Source organism: Microtus ochrogaster, chromosome 6 (assembly GCF_000317375.1).
Source record: "Microtus ochrogaster isolate Prairie Vole_2 chromosome 6, MicOch1.0, whole genome shotgun sequence".
NCBI classification, from domain to species: domain Eukaryota; kingdom Metazoa; phylum Chordata; class Mammalia; order Rodentia; family Cricetidae; genus Microtus; species Microtus ochrogaster.
This window is the reverse complement of record NC_022013.1, coordinates 84,063,355-84,082,744: the sequence shown is the minus strand read 5'-3', so window position 1 is coordinate 84,082,744 and position 19,390 is coordinate 84,063,355. Positions and strand designations below refer to the sequence as shown.

The 19,390-nt window shown below is 48.3% G+C and overlaps 1 protein-coding gene across 2 annotated transcripts in view; it reads right to left on the bottom strand.

The window, feature by feature from the left end:
- The window catches only part of Stum (stum, mechanosensory transduction mediator homolog), a 49,428-nt gene extending 31,569 nt beyond the window's left edge, over positions 1–17,859 (bottom strand). For both annotated transcript variants that reach the window (XM_005348966.3, XM_005348967.2), the window contains exon 1: positions 17,523–17,859. In XM_005348966.3, coding sequence (XP_005349023.1) covers positions 17,523–17,721 — 199 coding nt within the window. In that variant the 5' untranslated portion in view covers positions 17,722–17,859. The remainder of the gene's footprint in view (positions 1–17,522) is intronic.
- Between the last annotated feature and the right edge of the window lie 1,531 nt (positions 17,860–19,390).

Sequence of the window (19,390 nt, the reverse complement as noted above, 5' to 3'; positions counted from 1 at the left end):
AGAGCTGGCTGTTCCTGCAGCTTCCAGGAGGAAGAAAGTAGAAACCAACTTCTTCATGAAAAGCGCGGAGTATGTGTGTGCGGGGTGGGGGGGGGGTGGGGGGTGCACTATGAGCCAGGGCTGGCAACCCAAGTTCCATGGTCCAGTTGGGGCACCCGAGAAGCAAACTCTAAATGGGAGAAGCCTGGGATAGAAAGCAAACATTGGCATACCTAGGCCTGAAGGGGTGGCCAGAAAGCTGGGTTAAAGAATGGAGCTGCGGGCTAGAAGCCATGGCCACAGCCTGGCAGTCAGAGGGAACCGAGAAACCCAAGCCCCAACCTCTCCCCTCTTCCTCCACCTTGCCAGAGCCTTCCTTGAAAGACACAGGACCAAGGAGTGGTAATGCAGGCCCCAGAGGACAGCCTGCAGGGGCAGAGCAGATCATAAGAGGGTCGACATAGATGAGGGGACAGAGAAGGCAGCGGGAGCCCATTCCCTGGTCTTTTGTCCCCTGTGAGGGTAGAATTCTCATGCATTCAGAAGCTGGAAGCATGAAGACAGGTCAAGATGGAGGGCTGGGCTCCCACAGGGCTGATACAGAGCTAGCCCCTGAGCCTGATTTTATTTCCTTAACTATTTCATCACAAACAAGAAAAAGAAATCAGGACTAATAGCCATCCCCACCTCAAAATGTGGACAAAGCGGGGCCAGGCAGAAGCAGTGGGCACCATCACGGCAAGAGTACGGTTATTACAGAGTTGAAACAGGAAGTCGGGGATGTAGACCTCAGCCTCAAAGGCACATAGTTCATCACGTCAGCAAGAATGGCTGGAATTCTATTGGGGGCCATGCCCTGGGCCACATGCTGGAGGAGATACCACAGAAGGTGCAAAAAAACCCCAGACTAACCCACACAATACATCAGAATACCCCAGGTCAGAGCGGCAAGCCGACCAGACAACTGGGAAGAGCAGTTTCCTGGTTTCAATACAAACTGGGTTCTCACCTGACCACCATCTTCAGAGTATTGCCCTTCACAGTTGGTGGTGGTCCCCCAGAAGCTCCCTAAGAACTGAAATGAGGAGCTGGAAACAATCCCGGTGAGATGGACCATCCACTCCTCCCTTCCCTGGGTCTACCAACCCAAGACACCTCCATCCTGAGTCTGCTCTCAGGCCTGAGCAGAACCCACCACAGAGCTCGGTGCTACATGATCCACAGGAAAAATAAAGTACACAGTGGCCCAGCCAGCCGGCCAAAACATGACCCTGCTGTGTCTCCCACCCCCCTCCAGCCCACGTCAGCCTCCAAAGCCTATCAGGACCTACCAGACTCAATCTAGCCAAACCTCTGAGTTCAGGGCATGAGGCCACCACCCTTTCTGTAGAAGAGTCGAGAAGCCTAGCAGTTTGGTCCTAAGATGGTCATGTTTACTCTTTCTCTTCTGAGTCAGGCCACAGGGTGATTCCCGGACTAATTCCTCTTGGGCGTTCAACCCACATTACCTCTCTAAGCAGCCAAGGCCAAGGCTCAAGATGTCTGGGCGTGGCCTGGCACAGGCATGGAGTACTGGTTTGAGTTGGTTTCTCTGAGACCCGTGACTGATGCATGGACTCCAAATGAGATGGGGAATAACCAAGAAAAGAAAGACATCCCAACAATGCTGTGCCTCTGACATCCGGTCCAGTTCTGGCTGAAGCATTCAGATTCCTGATTGGTCCCAAAGGACCTGTCAGGCCACCAAGGGAAATCTAGCCCTGTGCACTGCCTTTGTATAATTGGAAATTTTCCAGAGTGACAAGCCCTTGCTGATGGGCCATGGAGCATTTTCCAGAGTGACAAGCCCTTGCTGATGGGCCAATGGGGCATCTCAGACTTCCAAACAGTGGCAATGAGCTTCTTGTGCCCTTAGAGTTTTGCTGGTAGGTACCCTAGGGCAACCTTCTTAGGGAACCTGGGTAAATGCTGCCTATGTCATGCCACACGCATGCTAAGAAAGAAGTCGTGACTGCTTTAGGGACAGTATTTGGGATTAAGATGCAATTTCTCTGTCGGAACCACTTGGCTATATGACTTTAGTTATGTGACTTTTTTTTTTAACTTTTTGCTTTAAAATACTTTTGAACTGGCAAAAAAAATTCAAAGACTTTACAGAGACCCCCAGTCTATTCTATCAGGGTGCCAATAGCTAACATTTCTCCGTGTTTGCCTGGTCTTTCTCTCTTCTTCCTTCTTCCTTCGTCCTTTTTCTTCCTTTTTTTTGGGGGGGGGGGAGATGACAGTGTTGAGAGCCGAAGGCACACTTGAACCCATGTTCCTCCGCCCTCCACCTTCTGAGTGCTGGCATTACAGGCATTTGCCACCCCAATGGCTTTAGGTTTTAGGCAGTGCTGGGGATCAAACTCAGGGATTGGAGTTGGCTCGGCAAGTATTTTTACCAACTAAGCTACATTTCCAGTCCACTTTTTTAAAAAACCGCTTGTGAGCAGGCTGCTGCTTTCATGGTTTGCCTTCATACACTGGTATGAGTTTCCAGAGTCAGAGATATTCTTTTAAATATTTATAGCACAAATGTCAAACTTAGAATGCTAACTAATCATATACTGTCTTATCAAGTCTGCAGTTCACGGCCCTGTTTTGTCAGCTAAATCAGCATCCATAATGGTATCCTTTTCTTATTTGATACAGAATCAATGATCTGCTGACCTATCATTCTGAGTGCTGGAATTACACGCATGTACCAACTCACCTGGATAACTGTCATGACTTTAAACTTCCTTAGTACTTTTGTGGTGGTTTAAAAAAAATGGCCCCCAAAGGATGTGGGACTAACGGGAGGTGTGGCCTTGTTGGAGAAAGTGTACCACTGTGGAGGCGGGCTTTGAGGTGTCACATATGCTCAAGCCACCCCCAGTAAAACAGACCACTTCCTGTTGCCTGCAAGATGTAGGGTTCTCAGCTACTTCTCCAGCATCATGTTCACCTGCACGCTACCATGTCCCACCATGACAATAATGGACTAAATCTCTGAACTGTAAGCCACCACAATTAAATGTCTTCCTTTGTAAGAGTTGCTGTAGTAAAGGTGTCTCTTCAGAACAATAGAAACCCTAACTAAGGGGCCAGGTGGTGGTAGTGCACACCTTTAATCCCAGCACTAAGGAGGCAGAGACAGGCAGATCTCGGTGAGATCAAAGCCAGCCTGGTTTACAAGCGCTAGTTCCAGGACAGCTAGGTTTGTTACACAGAGAAACCTTGTCTCAAAAAACAAAAATCAAAAAAAAAAAAAAGGAAGCAAGAAAAAAAAAAAAGAAACCCTAACTAAGACAACTTTCCTGACAATTTTCATGATCCAGTTTGAATGTTTTCTTGTGAATAAGTGTAGGATACTCAAAATTGGTGTTCCTCGGAAAGTCACATGCCCCTTTTTGGTGACATTAGCCTTTAAGCAGCATTAGTTATCTTTCATATATTATAAAACTGGTCCGTTTAATAATTTCGCAGCTTTGAGTACACTCACAGTGTTGGGCAACCATTACCACTATCATCTTCAGAGCACTGGGGACGTTTTACTGTCACCATGCTTGTTATTGGTCAGTCCCCACTTCCCACAAGCTCACCATCCCCCAGCCTCTGTTTCCCCAGTCTTTATTAAGATGATCAGCTCAGGGCTGAAAAATCATTTGGTGGTTAAGAACACTTGTTGCTCTTCTAGAGGACCAGGGTGTTATTCCCAGCATCAATGTGGCAGCTCATGATAATCTGTAACTCCATTTCCAGGGGGACCAACACTATTTTCTGACCTCTGCAAGCACCAGCACTCAATGTGGTATGCAGATATGCACTCTGCTGAAATACCCATACATATAATAATTAATAATAATAATAATAATAGTTGTAGCAGTAATAGATCTTTTTTGTTTGTTTGTTTGTTTTTTGAGACACGGTTTCTCTGTGTAGCCTTGGCTGTCCTAGAACTCACTCTGTAGATCAGGCTGTCCTTGAACTCACAGAGATCCACCTGCCTCTGCCTCCTGAAGGCTGGGATTAAAAGCATGAGCTACCACAGCCTGGCTAGTTCTAAATTTTTTTAAAAAGATTAATCAACTTCTTCGCTTCCTAAACACTCATAGCAGCAGTCAGAAATACAGCTTCAAAGGACAAGGTTAATGATGTGTAGTAGTAGGTGGCCTTCCAGTGAGTCCTCCACAGATCAAGTCACAAGGACCTTAGCTCTACATCCTCTTTTGATAGCTGAGGTCCCAGAGGCTCATCAGAGATACACGTGCTATCACACACACACACACACACACACACACACACACACACACACGTCACCCTCATCCTGCTTAGAGCCTTGGGAATGCCAACCTATTGCTGTTAACTCAGGGAGGTTGAGAAGTGAACGGAAGCTGGTGTCTCCTGGATAAGGGCGTCCTAAGCTCAAAGAGTAAGTACCTGTTTTCTTAGCTTTCTACTACTACAACCAAATACCTGAGAAAACGAACTGAAAGGAAGGAAAGTTCATCTTAGCTCATGGTTTCAGAGGCTTCTGCTTGTGGTTGTTTGGCTCTGCCTGTTGCTCTTGGGCCTGTGGCAGATGAGGCAGCCCATAATTGTAGGAGCCTGAGGTGAACAAAATGCTTTCTCGGCAGCAAGGTAGCTAAGATACAGGAAGTGATGGGTATTCCAACATCTTCAAGGCGTGCCCCCAGAGACACAACTTCCTCACACTAAGTCCCACATCTTAAAGGTTCCACGGACTCCTAAAACTATCACAGGTTGGGAACCAAGCCTCTGACCTTTGAGGGGCACTTATTCCAAACTATAGCAGGCCTACTCCACACACTATCCAGCCATAATGTAAATATTCCTCCACTTCAGCAAACACCTCTTGGGAGAGCAGAAAGCACCACAGGCGATAGAAGATGAATAGAGCATGGTCCCACCCTCAAGGATACGATTTCACAGGAGCGGATTAAGATGGTCACAAAAGAACCAGAGCTTGAGGCCGAGAGTGGCTCAAGTGGATTGGCCCATCGAGGAAAGAAGAGCCGACCTCGCTGGAGTGCGAAGTCATCTTCAGAGAAGGCTGTTTGAGGTGGGACGTGGAGGCTGTGCAAGGGCTAGATGGTGAGGCAGAGGCAGAAAACACATCAGATGCTCACTAGACCTTTGAGACCCAACGTGGACTGTAAACTTGGTTCAGTGAGTGACGGAGCGTTACTGAGGATTTCAGAGTGAAAGATGCAAGGACCAGAGCTGAGACATGGGCGGACATGTGCTTAGCCTGCAATACAGACAGTCTAGTGAAACAGTCAGGTCATACAGCAGACACACTGCAACGAGACCCGGACGTCCTGAGCCACTATTGGTTCTCCCCGCCCCAGCAGCCTCATGGTGTCATTCTGCATGGCCAGGCCATCCATCTGACGAGTGCCAAGGGCAGGGTCAGAGAGAGTAGTTCAGTTATCATGTCCGTGCCTTGTGTTCAATGTGTGCCAAGGGCACTGTGCTGTTCTGCTCCCATTGAGAAAAGGTCCCACTTGGGAACATGCTTCTTTTAAAAAGAAAACATGGCAGCAGCCTTCTTCCAGACAGTGGCTGCTAGCCTCTAAATTGTGGTGCTAAGGAGCTCGTGCCCTTGCCTGTCTCTGAGACAAGACATAGGGACCTTATCCATTGCCTTGACACAAGGACACCAGGACAAAGCTCCCAAGCTTTCAACAGCAGACTTGGATGGCACTGGGTAGTAATGTATATAAGCATCTATTCTGATACACTAAATCAGCAAATGCAACTGAATACAGTGAGTTGAGATACGGATTTGGGACAGTTGGGTGCTGGCATCTCTGGCTTAGCCATCTTCTGTCTGTCCAATGGCTGTGTGGCTGTCCACAGTGCTGTTTCTCCTCCTACATCCCCTTAAGTTAACATATATTTAGTGACCCAAGCAGGAAAAGCATGAAGCTGTGGTGATGGATGGTGAAACGGGATGAGTGTTGGGGAGAGAGCAGCGTCCCTTTTCTCGTCTGTAAATGGAAGAGGTTGGAAGGCCCTCTAATTCCATCATCCTAGAGAAGCTGAGCTGTTATCTGTGGAAGTTTCGGGAATGTTCAAACTCATCTTTACTTCAAGGTCAGACTTCTCAGGCAACAAAGTTGATTGAGTGCTCAAGTCAAGAGAGGAATTGGCCATGGCCGCCATTCATTCATGATCAAGGGTCACATTGGTCTTATGTCGGAAAGTTACTTCTGTGTAACTTATGATCTCTCATAAACAGATGTCTAATTAATCCTTGTGTTTAGCCTCTCATTAGGAAAACATTGTCCCCATCCCATTTGAGAAAAAGTCCTCTGTCCAGGCCAGGTGACACCAACATTCAGTTCTCAGAGGGATGTTCCCATGCTGAAGGTCCACCTACCACCCCACCTAACCCCAAATAAAGCTTCAAGACACTAAGTCGCCAGCCACCATGTGTGCCTCAAGGATGTATCAAAAAAAAAACTGGTCTTAGAAGGCTGGACGTTTTAAACACAAACAGGAGCTTCCAATTTCCTTAGCAAAATGACCATAGGCAAAGCCTCTGAGGCAGGTGTGTGTGTGTGTGTGTGTGTGTGTGTGTGTGTGTGGTGTGTAGGTGGGTGTGTCTGTGTACATATGTGTGCCCCCCTCCACACACACCCTCCTTCACCACTTTACTGTTTCTATGACCTTCTGACAAATTCTAAGGTCAGCCTCAGGACACACCCCTTGACTATGGGGGTTGTCACACAGATGCCTTCTTCTTGGTGTCCTGAATCAATCTTGGAGCCTCTTAGGTCTTCCTCTCACCTGGCATATTGGATTTGTGTAATAGGGTCAGGTATTTCTATAGTTTGAATCATACTCTAGAGGCCCAAGTGTTGAAAGCATGGCCTTCACCGTGACATTAGTACAAGCACTGTGAAGTTCTAGCCTAGTGAGAGGACCTTATGTCAGGGAGAGTGTGCCCTTGGAGAGGACAGTAAGAGTCCATCCCGTCCTTATGTCATGGAGAGTGTGCCCTTGGAGAGGACAGTAAGAGTCCATCCTGACTTTGCCCTCTCTCTTTTGAGCAGTTTTTCTCTCCAGGTGAGAGCTCGGCTCCACCACGTGTTCCTGCCATGATGAGCTGCTTTGCCACGGTCCCAAAGCATGCACTAAAATCTCCGAGACTGTGAGCCAGGATAAACCTTCTCTCCTTGTAAACAGAGATTGTCTCAAACACGCTGTTACGGTGGTGGAAAGCTGTCTAGCACAAACGTCCAGAAGGAATTTTCAGGTTTTGCCTCCATAAGACTCGTGGGAAGACAACACTGAGCAGGTGCAATTGTCAGTTACACACTATGTTCAGTTCTGGTGTCAGTCTGAGAAAGATCCCTTCACTGACCTTGGGAACCAGAGAGATGCTGGCACACTGGTGGAAAATGATATTTCTAACCACTGAGTGTTTTTTGGTTAACAAAGCATAGTGACCTTGTGGTGAGGTCAGGCAGGGAGACCAGCTTAGAGAGGCTAAGTGAGCTGCTCACAGGTCTTTGCTGCCCAGGAGCCACATGAGGGACCACACTCAGGTCTGAAGCCTTCTGGTTCACACCCTGTCAATGATGTTTTGCAGCAAGGTGAGTCTGCCAGAGAACAGGGGCCATCTTGTCCAGCGCCCTCCCTGTCAACCTACTGAACTTGCTGTGTCTTTCCCCTCCTTCCTTTCCTCTTTGCTTCTTTGTTTTGTTTTGCTCTGTTTCCTTGAGATGGGGTCTCACTCTGCAGTCCAGGCTGGCCTCAAACTCGTGATCCTCCTGTCTCTGCATCCTGAGTACTGGGGTCACAGGCACAGGCAACCACACCAGGCTCTCTGTTGCTCAAGTCCTCAAGTTTCCCTGGAAAAGCAACCGACTGGATCGTATAGGCTACAGCCATCCTCAAAAGAACACATACCTCATTCTGTATCTGTTGTCATTCCTTCATGGGAAGCCCATTAGCTCCTGAGTGCTGGGACCTAACTGTTGTGTCTTTGCATTCTGGCTCCAAGGAGGAGCTGTCACACAGTAGGCACGTGGCACAGGTCGGTCAAAGGGCAGTCACAAATCAGCTGCTCTGCTCGGCAGGTGGCCTACTCATCACTGAAATGCCCCCCCCCCCGTGTCGTCTGCTCTTAGCTGCAGCTCATATTCCTAGCCACATGGCAGAAGAAACACGAGAACAAGAGAGCATAGCTCACACAACACTGACGCTCAAAATTCTGCAGGTAAAACACACGCTGGATTTTGTCAGGTTTTGGAAACTCATTATACACCAAAAGAAACATCAAAGTCTCACTGATAATTTAGTGTTGGTTACACATTGAAATGATAGTACCTTGGATACAAATTAAGTGAAATGTATTGTTAGATTAGTTTTCCCTGTATCTTCTTATTAACTTTTTGTAATTTAGGCACCAGAAATTGTTGAAGACTTATAAAATTCCTCTATAATATTCCACTGAAAAATTCTGACCTAGAGTTGTATAAGTCATAACTAAGACTTGAGATCTCACTGAGGACTGTGGGAGTTATTTGAGGGAGTTTGGTTTGGTTTAGCTTTGATGTTGTTTGTTGTTGTTTTATTTTTGAGAGTTTAAAAGTGAAATGATCTAACTTATCACGTTTTAAAAAGACTTATCTAGCTGATAAGTTGAGAACTGACTATAAGAGACACCAGTAAGGGGCACACAGTGAAGGCAAGAAGAGAAGGCCATTTAAGATGCCATCACAAAGTTGGAGGGATGGTTCAGTAGTTAAGAGCACGAGCTGGTCTTCCAGGAGACCCAGGCTTGATTCTCAGCATCCACTTGATGGCTCGAACCATCTGTAACCCCAGTCCTGGGTGATCTAACACCCTCTTTTGGTTCTACAGACACCACATGCATGGTGCACAGACACACATGCAGGCAAAACATCCATACACACAAAATGAAGGAAATTTTAAAAAAGAAGTTATCAGAGATGAGTGTTGTGGCTAAGGAAGCCTGGACTACAGAGTGAGACCCTATCTCAAAATCCAACTGGCCAAAGAGGTGGTTCAGTGGGTAGAAACACTTGCTGTACACGAATCTGAATCCTCAGAACTCATAAAAGCCCAGAGCACAGTGGGAGTTTGCACAAGCATCTGGGGAGGTGAGAGGGTGAGGCAGGAGAATTCCCAGAAGCTCATGCATGGTTCACTTTGCTTGGTGTGTGTGGCAGAAAAAACAACAGAAACCTTATCTCAAATAAGGTGGAAGGTGAGGATGGACGCCTGCGGATGGATCCGCACGCATGCTGTGGCATGTGCACCCCACATCATACACACACATTTGTGGACAGAAACAAAGACTAAATACACCTCCACGCTGGCACACCCACATCATACACACATATGTGTGTGCACACAAACATAGACTGTATACACCCCCCCACACACAGAGCATTTCCAAATCATACAGACATATATGGATGCACACACACACAGACTTACATATGCATACACATAGCACCCTTACATCATACACACATACATACATGTACACACACAGACTGTACATATATACACACACAGCATCTAACACAAATATGTGTGCATGCAAACTGACTGTATACACACGCTCACACACACACACACAGAGCTTTCGCAATGCTTTGAAGAAAGGTCGAGGATTAGGCTAGAGAGTGGGGAGAAGCTCTCAGGTACTGAGTTGAGTTTGGCAGCAGAGACGGGAGCATTTCTCAAGGATGTGTGTGACTGAAGATGAGCCAAGGGTGAGTTCCGGTTTCCAGCCGGAGACATTCACTGAGGTAAGAGGAAGGCGGGTTTGGGGGAAAAGCAAGCATCTGCTTCTGGAAAGGCTGAATCCGGGATACCTTGTGGCCTGGGCAGGAGGTGCTAGGTTGGAGATGAGGCTCTAGAGTTGGAGGCAGGGACAGATCTAAGGATCTGAGCTTAAGAGTCCTTGTCATAAAGCTGCGATTTAAAGCCTAAGCAGCAAGTGTGGGCAGAAGAGAGAAGATCAAAGTCAAGATCGAGGCCCTGGGGAACTCCCACGTCTAGAGGTTGCAGAGAGAAGCAAAGGAAACGAAGGAGCCTTGGGGGATAAGAAACATGAAGCCAAATGAAAAGAACACTTCTAGAAGGGAATGAGCACTGAGTCCAAGACAGGGAGCAGGGACAGGGGACTGTCCCCTGGATGTAGCAACCTGGAGGAAAAAGGTGACCCTGACAAGTGCAAGTTAGGTGAGTGACAGAAGTCAAAATTTCAGAAGAGGATGTGCTGGAGACCACGAATCCAGACAAGGACACTTTCAGAGAGAGTTTTATTATAAAAGAGAGTACACAAGTGTAAAATAGCTAGAGGCAGAGGCTTGATCAAGAGAGGCTGTCTTTAGAGGTGGGTGTGATGGCACACACCTTTAATCCTGGCTCTCTCTGTGAGTTTGAGGACAGCCTGGTCTACAGAACGAGTTCCAGGACAGCCAAAAGTACACAGAGAAACTCTGTCTTGAAGAAAAGAGAGAGAGAGGGAGAGAGAAAGAGAGAGAGAGAGAGAGAGAGAGAGAGAGAGAGAGAGAGAGAGAAAGAGAGAGGTCTTTATTTTAAAGATGAGATAGTTTCTGCATGTATATATGCTGCTAAGATGAACCACCAGACAGAAAAAAAAAAAACGATGCCAATTCTTCACTCTCCTAACCTTCAAAAAGCATGTGTATATCGCGGTTTCTTGATTTATCACCTTTAGATGCCAATGACTCATTGGCTTTCTGCTATGAAATAGCAAAATCAGCTTGGAACATCAATCCTCGTTCCTTCACTCTTGTTCTGACTTCATCCCCATATGCCACGATTGTTCCATTATCCTAACATGCTACTAACACAGTTTATCTATTGGTCACCCTGGTACCCTCAATCTATCACGATAACAAGCACCTCTTCTCTCCCCACCTATGTAATCGGGGTACGAACACCTCGACCCGCCAGTTGGCTTTGCTGCATACTCCAGGACAATAGCAAAGAAAACTGGCGACAAAATCTTAGCAACTCCATCTTAGGGTTCACAGGGCATGTCATACCCTGCTTCCCGATGTGCTGGAATTCAGGCCCTGCCACTGAGAGAGGGCGGAGCCTCACGGCACCTCTTCCAGGACCTGCTCACCATGAACAGATCATCCATCACATGCCAAGCCTGATGCCAAAGGGCAGAGGAGAGAGTTGTCTCCTCCACGAGAGGTGGATAAGCCATACGGCATCAGGTGAGAGTGCGTCCCTCCTTCACGAAGGGTAAAGAAGAATTGGGAACAACGGGTTTGGTCCCTCGTCATTCCGCTTATCTCCTCTTGTGTTTTCCGCCTTCTCTGGGCTGTTTTTCACTTTGTATTGTAAAGGTGGGAAGGCTTGATCTGCTCCTCCGTGGCGATTCTTAAGTGGTCTGCGTTGTTTTGTTGATTTTAGAAGGTGAAACCCACAGGGCAGCGTTTCCATCGTTGTTGCTAAGCAAACACTCCCCCCTGCAGAGCCAGAGAGCCCAGGCCCCATACCACTGCATCAAGAACACACACCACACAGACTTCCCATCCTTTTTTTACATCCTGTCACTTACGTTACTCACAGTGGGGCCACACTTTAAATGGCCTCGGGTTTAGGCTCCAATGTGCCACTCAGGAAACCGTGTTTGCTTTGTTATCATGGAGTTTCTGGCTGCCTTATTTTTCTCCTTGTTGTAGGAGAAGCAAGCCTTACGTGACACATCCCACAATAATGGCCTCAAAGTTCTTTCCCAGCCATTGTTAACTCCTCCTCCTCTTGCTTTTGAAGTCTGTTGACTTCTGATCTCATTGGGCAGCTTCACACTTGGATCTTAGTGCTTTTGCATGGCCTTTTCATTTACTACAGTTACTAACTGCCTTCTCTTTTTTCTCTTCCTCCCTCCCTCCCTCCCTTCCTTCTTTCCTTCCTTCCTTTCTGTCTTTATATAGAGTCTTATTTGTTAATATGGCTCAGGCTTAAATCTGGGATTCTCCTGCACCAGCCTCCTGAGGCCAGGGATTGAAGGTATAAACCACCAAGCTGAGCCCCACTAATTACCTTCTGCTTTTCTTGTTTGCATTCTTTTTTCCCATTAAAATCTTAATTTCTTGTGCTTTCCCAGTAATACTCTCTACTGTGCAGAATGTCCTGGTTTTATGTCATCCTCAGAGAGCTCTTGAATTGGGTCCTCCGCCCTTCCTACTCTTATGAAGTCTGGCTGTCTTCTAGGCTGCTGAGTAAATTTCATCTCTTGACTGCTTTTCCTGGCTGGCCTAAGCAGCACTACCAGTCAGCTGGATGGGATTTTTGCTCTACGCAGGTAGAAACCGTGAGTAGGCAGAGAGAAGTTCTTCAACCCTGGCTGCTGGCAGCTTTTCTTTCCTGCTCAGCATTCAGCAGCAGGAAACCACAGAGAGCATCTTCCTTTCCATTAGGGTTTCCCTTCGGGCCTCCAGTACCAAGATCCTCAGCCCACAAGTGTTGCAGTCCCTTGTAGAGGCCTAGGGATTTGGGATTCCTCAGCCCTGGATGGTGTTACCGTTCTGTTGCTGCTGCTGTTTTAGACCTAGAAAGTTGGTATTAATTACCCTTTAACACCAGCCAGCTGTTGCAGGGAGCTGCTTGTTTGTCCTGGCCAACCAGAACCAAAATAATCACACAGAAACTGTATTATTTAAAACCCTGCTTGGCCCATTAGCTCTAGCTTCTTATTGGCTGACTCTTACATATTAACTTAACCCATCTCCATTAATCTTTGTCTGGCCACGTGGCAGTGGCTTACTGGGTAAAGTTTTAGCGTCTGTCTCAGGTGGCAGCTCCATGGCTTCTCCCTGAATCCACTTTCCTTCTACCTTGCTATAGGCCAAGCCAATTTCTTTATTCATTAACCAATAAAAGCAACACATAGACAGAAGGACCTCCCACACCAGCCAACGTCAGAGCTCTTGGCTCAGGGCGCAAGACCTTCGGCCCTAAAGACTTTACAACAGTCTCTTCTCTGGCCCTTTGGAGTCCTTTACCCTTCTTTGGCCTCAGCTTCTGCCTTCCCTTGCCTTCTCTCTGCCTCGGCTGCCTTCTTCTGATGCTCTCTTTCTTCTCCAGCTGTCAGGCAGCCAGCTTCCTTATCATTAAAACCAATTGTGATCCTAACAGATTTTCAGCCATGCTTACCGCTAGCCCAGTGCCCATGGGAGAGGTGGGCCTCTTCCCCTGTCTTAGCAGGACCCATTATTTCCTGGAGTTCATGGTCTTTCAGACACTCCCTTACTCTGCTGAAGAAACATTTTCAAGTAACTCCCTTAGGAGATCTGTGTAGGAGATAAACACCCCTGGTTTTCACATTCCCCAGGCCTATTTAATGCATGTATTAAATAAAGGTGCTGAACCAGGGGCTCTCTAATGTCTATTCCAAGCATATAATGTTGTCAGTATGTGTCCATTTATAGCTTCTGAGCTCTAGGAGAAAATTTTAAATAGTTGCTACTTTCAAGGGATTTGCAGCTTTTTTGGATGAACACATATAAAACTGTCAAACTAGTAACAGAAAGTCATCAACACAAAAGATATTGCAAAGTAGGGGCTGATTGGTTATTGATTTGAGCCTTGGGCTAAAGGAAAGAACTAGAAGCTGAGTGTGTCTGAGGCATCCTTGCTGGAAGGAAGATCTCTGTGCTGTCAGAGGACAAGCAGTGAGTTAGGGGAAGCATAAATGTTTATGTGGCAGTCAGCAGTAATTGACGGCCAACATTAGGTCTGATGGAGAAGTTAACGGTCAGCGGACAAGGCCTTCCTGTTACCTGCTCTGTGTCTCTGAGTCACCAACAGTTATATCTCACCAAATCTCCGCAGGTAATAATTTTTAAATAGGGCATCATAATGATTCCTTTCATCAACAGATACATTTTCAGACCATTTTAGGGCACAACAACTAACTTCCAGTTTATACACACACACACACACACACACACACAAGCACACAAGCACACACATGTATCTTCCTTCTTGAAACATGAAGGACTTGGCAGTTGCCTTTATTGGGACTTTATCTGGATTGGGATGAAGATGCCTCTCCTCACCATCTCATCACCATTTGACAAAATGATTTTTCAACCTGGAAGTGTAGCTCACCGGTAGAGTAATTGTCTAGCATGTGCAGAGCCCTGGATTTGATACCCAACACCACAGAAATAAATGAATAGACATTTTCACGGTGACAGTGGAAAGGGATTATAAACCATCTCTCCTTCCCAGTCATGCCCCGGGCAGGGAGCATCACTCTTACTGCTCGACCTCACTATCCAAGGACCACCACTGCATGCATGGATGGAGAGGAGCCTGGAGGCTTTAAAGGATACGGCTCTCCAAGGTAACTCTCATAGACTGATGGGCCTGAATAACCAGCCACGTGGAGTGGTGGGTAGTTTTCATTCAGCCAATGCCAGCTCCCCTCCATTGCAAAAAAAGGAAAGAAAGGGAAAAGAAGGAAATTTCCCAGAAGAAAGAGAATCTTACTTTAAGTCAGTGGCCTGAGCAGTTTCTAGAGAGTGGGTGCTATAGGGAAAGACGGTGGGGGCCACAGGATGAGTCTCCCTACAACCGCTTCTCGTGAAAGCATCCTCCAACAGCCCCGCCCCACCCCTAGGAAGAAGGACATGGGGCTGAAACTCTGTTTCTGCTGCTCTCTGAGCAAATTTGAAGTTAATATTAATTCTCCTGCACAAGCACTGGCCTTGGCTGCTTTATCCATCCTTACATGCTGGTGCCTGACATATGGTGATGCCTATCTTGGCCCGATGAATGGGTGGGTGGATTAGAAGATGCCACTCTTCATCAAAGAGTAGAAGAAGCAGTCTAAATGTTCAGTTGTCTCTGGAGCTTTGAACAAGTCAGGAGGATTAGCAGAAGAAGACCTGAGCCAAGAGGAGGACTTCCAAGAACTGAGATCATCCAAACCACTCCCCAACCAGGGCAGTAGAGGTAGCAGGAAGGCCAGGGGTGGGGAATGCTTTCAAGGTCTGTGGTCTGTGGTTTAGGACACGGGGCAGGTGCAGAGGGAAGCAGAAAGATGAAAGATGCTCAGAAACAGAGCTGTCACCATACCAGCTACCCCACCCAGAGATGAGACAAACAGGGGCAAAGGAGAGTGAGGCAATGTGCATAGAAATCTGAGGCAGGGGGATTGCTCTGAGTTTATGACCAATTGTGTTGCTTAACAAATACTAGGACAGCCAGGAATATATGGCAAGACCTTATCCGAAAAAGAAAAAAAGAAGTAGAGAGAGAAAGAAAGAGCAGGACACATGGGCCCACCATTTCTAGAGTGTTTTTTGGTCTGGTTTGGTCTTTATATATATTAAGGCTTTGGTTTTTATTACCTCTCACATTTCATCAATCCAGTCTCCTAGAGAACCAGACATCCCAAACTTACAGATGAGAAGCCCTACCTCCCAAGGGCCTGGGATCTCCCATTCCTTGTGGATAGGTGCCAAGGCCTGCATGTCCAGAAAACTATGGAGTGGCAACAGGGGCAAATATGAAAAAAAATGCCTGGGTTAACATGCTGAAAATGTAAGTCTATATACCACATTCCACCTGTTATTTCTTGTGTCATTTGCTCATTTCTTTGTATCCAAGTTTCTTAGAAAGCTGTGTGTGTGTGTGCGTGTGTGTGTGTGTGCGTGCGTGTGTGTGCGTGCGTGTGTGTGTAAACTCCTCGATTCTGACCTTACAGAGGAACTGTGAAGGAGAGAAAGCCAGAGCCCTGGGGTAAGGTTTTAGAGGTGAGTGGAGTGGATGCTCTCAGAGCAGCAGGACTTGGGGTGGAAAGACACCTAGTGCTCCGCACCCAGAAGGGCATGCATTGGTGCATCACTAGCAGGTAGACCCCTGCTAACTCCCAATGCGGGGTTCCCACAAGCCTGGTCCCCTCCCCAGCGGCACCCAGTGCAGCCCTGCTCCCCTGATTCCATAGCGTTTGTTTCCTCAAAAGCCTACGATATGTCCATTTCACCGCTTAGAAAAAAAAATTCTATCAAGATGCACCTTGCCTTGTGACCTTGGTGTCCTGGGGGAGACAGGCAAGAGGTCTCTCTTTACTCCAGTAGGTGGACCTTTCTAAATCATGGAAATTAACACCAACTTGGCTTCCGGCAGTATCATTTAGAGTTGGCCTGATCACATCAAATGTGGGGCAGGCTGCTAAAGGCATCTTTCAAGGGGGAAGCCCAGCTGAAGGCTCTGACTTTCTACTCACATAGGACTCCTAGCTACAGCATCCCTCAGGGACAGAAAGACTTAACTGATGAGGCAGGACCAACAGGTTCGGTTGAGTGGGTGTGGCCTTCAAAATCATCACAGTAGAGGTCCCTGCTGAGCCCGCTAGGAGCAAGGTCGTGAGAAAGGCCAGAGCGAAGCAGAAAGACACTTCTATCTGACCTCTGCTTTTGGGAACTTGCAGCCCTGTGAAGGCAACTAGCTCTCAGAGGCAGGCTCTCTGGAGAATGCATAGGATGCCTGCTTTGCCAGCCCAGCACGCTGCTGAGGAGGACGCCTCCTGAGCGTGCAGGGTCCGCTGGTGGTAAGCAAGCAAGTTGGAGGTGGGGGAGGGGCGGGCAATTGGGGGCTGGAGAGAGGAGATGGGAAAAGCTCTCGCTCTCCACCTCTGCTCACCCTTAGGCACTATTTTGGGACAGCAGTGCCACTAGGGTGTGCCCAAACAGCCAGAGCCGGACAGAGACTTATTGGGGAGCGCTCTCCGCTTTCTAACGGGCTCGCTTCTGGCCACATGCAGTCCAAATCCACATGCGTGTAAACTAAATAAAATCATCCTTCCCTTCCTACGGTGTACAGCGGGGGTTCTGGTAAAAATGCAGGCACCAGGAAAAGAGACTCTGGCTAAAGAGCTGTCACCCCCCCCCCCACACACACACACACAGGCTCCGCACCCTGTAAAAGTATGATCGGGTACAATGTGTCTCCTAAATCTGTGTGTCCCCCTTCCCCCAGACCAATCTACTTCTCAGACTCCCTCGAGCTTGGTCGAACCCACCACCACCACCACCACTATCACCACATCCACGAGTTCCTCCTGTTCTGCCTCCTCTCTTTCCGAAGTAGTGGGAATCAAAGAAAGATGCGCTTGATAGGGAAGATTCCTCTCACTAAGAAAGGTAGCCTAGCCTGGAGCCGTCGGGTCCCTCCCTGGGACTCCAAGATTCTCGGCCAAGTTTATAGCTTTTCTCTGTCCTGGCCACCTCGCTTGCGAGTCAGAGACCAAACGTGGCACCTCTCCTTTAGGATGCCCACTCCAGTGGCTTCGGCCACCTACCAGAAGACCAATCGTGGGAGCACAGACTGAGACCGGTGGGCACACCCACGGGTCTCAGCCAGTGCTCAGCCCCTGCCCTACCCACTCCCCCAGCAGGCAGCCTAGGTCGTAGGAGCCGCAGGGGTTAAAGAGTCGCCTCCCACCCTCCACTTCTTACCCAATCCCGGCACGAAAGTGTTGAGGAAGAGACAGATGACAGCCACCGGGAAGGGCATGCAGGGGATGGCGGCGCGCAGGGGGCCCTTCTTCTCGCGAACCTGCACGACCACCCCGCTGGACGACGCCCCCCTGGGATCTGCCGCTGCCACAGCCGCCGCTGCTGCCGCAGTCTCGGAGTCTTTGTGCAAAGGCTCCATGGCTGGATGCGCTCTCCAGGAACCCGACAGCCGCCCAGGACACGAGGGCAGGCGACGGTTGGCTGCCGGCTCTGGACTGCGCGCTCTGCGCCCTGCTCAGGAGGCCAGTGCGCTCCGGGTGCTGCTGCGAGGCTGGCGGAGAAGCCCGCCCTCCCGCGCTCCACGCCCCCATCAGGGGCGGAGGGCGGGAGGGGCAGCGTGACAATCGGTGACAGCGCTCCCTTGCCCCTCCCTTCTGGGCCCCTTCCCCACCCCCTCCACACCTCTCCGCTAAGACCATCATTCACCAGCTATGGAGACCTGGGCGAGCAAAGAAAGTAGGAGGAGAGCACAAGGATGCTGGTGGTCCAGGTACTTGGAGGAATGGACACGCCTCATCCTCCCACCACTGGTGAACTGAGAACCTCACTCAAGGTCCCCAAGAGCTGGGCGTACACTAGACTGATCCAGTTGGAAAAGCCTCTAGGTTGAGTCTCTCTTCTGGAATGTGTGTTAATGCTAGAGAGATGGAGGCTAGGAGGGACGCGTGGAGCCTGAAATCTAGGAAGTCTTTAGTTCACTCTGCGTTTCAAGTCACGGAGAAAAAAAGCAACGTGTTTCAAGTCACAGATGATGATAGGACTGGAAGCAAGAAATGTAGCTTGCAGCTTTCTAAACCCATGCATGTCTGCAAGAGCTGTTCCCTTCACGCCCCCCCCCCACCCCCGCACACACACGTCTCACATACAGACTCAAGCATAGAGACGCAAAAAAGGAAAGGAATGCTCCCTCAAGAGGAAGCCGGTAAGAGGAACCATGCCCTGACCAGTGTTGCGGGCCATCTGGGATGTTATTACTGATTACCTGTAGTGAAAAACCAGTGCTACGACAGCGCCTCCTAGTGTTGATAATACACCAGTGGGACCAAACAAAAGGCTTCGGCGGAGCCCAAGCCCACCAGAGTAGAATTTGGTCTTCTTAATAAGACTCTTCATCTACACATTGAATACGTGAATCGACGAAAGTAATCTCCTCTAACCGGGCATGGCGCTTCACGCCTGCAAGCCCAGCCCTTGAGAGATGGAGGCAGCAGGTGCTTTTCCTACCAAGTTCAAGACCAACCTGCGCAAGACCACATGCCTAAATAGATACATATTTTTAAGAGTCCTAGGAAAACTGCAGGATGTGGTGATTCACAATGACAGCACCATAGAACCAGTGACAAATACAGTGGCTGGGATGTGCTGAAGGAGTCAAAGGTGCTGTGACCGAGACCTTCCCGTGTAGCCAGCTGCAGGAGAGCTATCAATTACTAAGGCCTCTCCTAGAAAGTGACACCTGCCAAGATTTCATGACTAAAGGAAATTACTGGTAGGTGTGTGTTTTATTTTAAACATTTGTCAAAACATCCTCCGTTGGGCACCATCCTCAACCCTGAGCCACACTTAATGCTCACCTTACCTCTATGAAGTATTTCCTCTCACCCTGTTTTATAGGTAAAGCAAGTGATACATCCATCAAGAGGTTGAGAAACTGTGCAAAGTCATCCATGCCAATGTGAATCCAGAACCCACGTGCGTACATGCTATTTCATCTAAAGATCCGGAAACTCACCTCCCATCTACGAATGCTCCTTCACAGAATACCTGGACTGCTTTTAGATCCTTTTGTCACTATTAGTCCTGAGGAA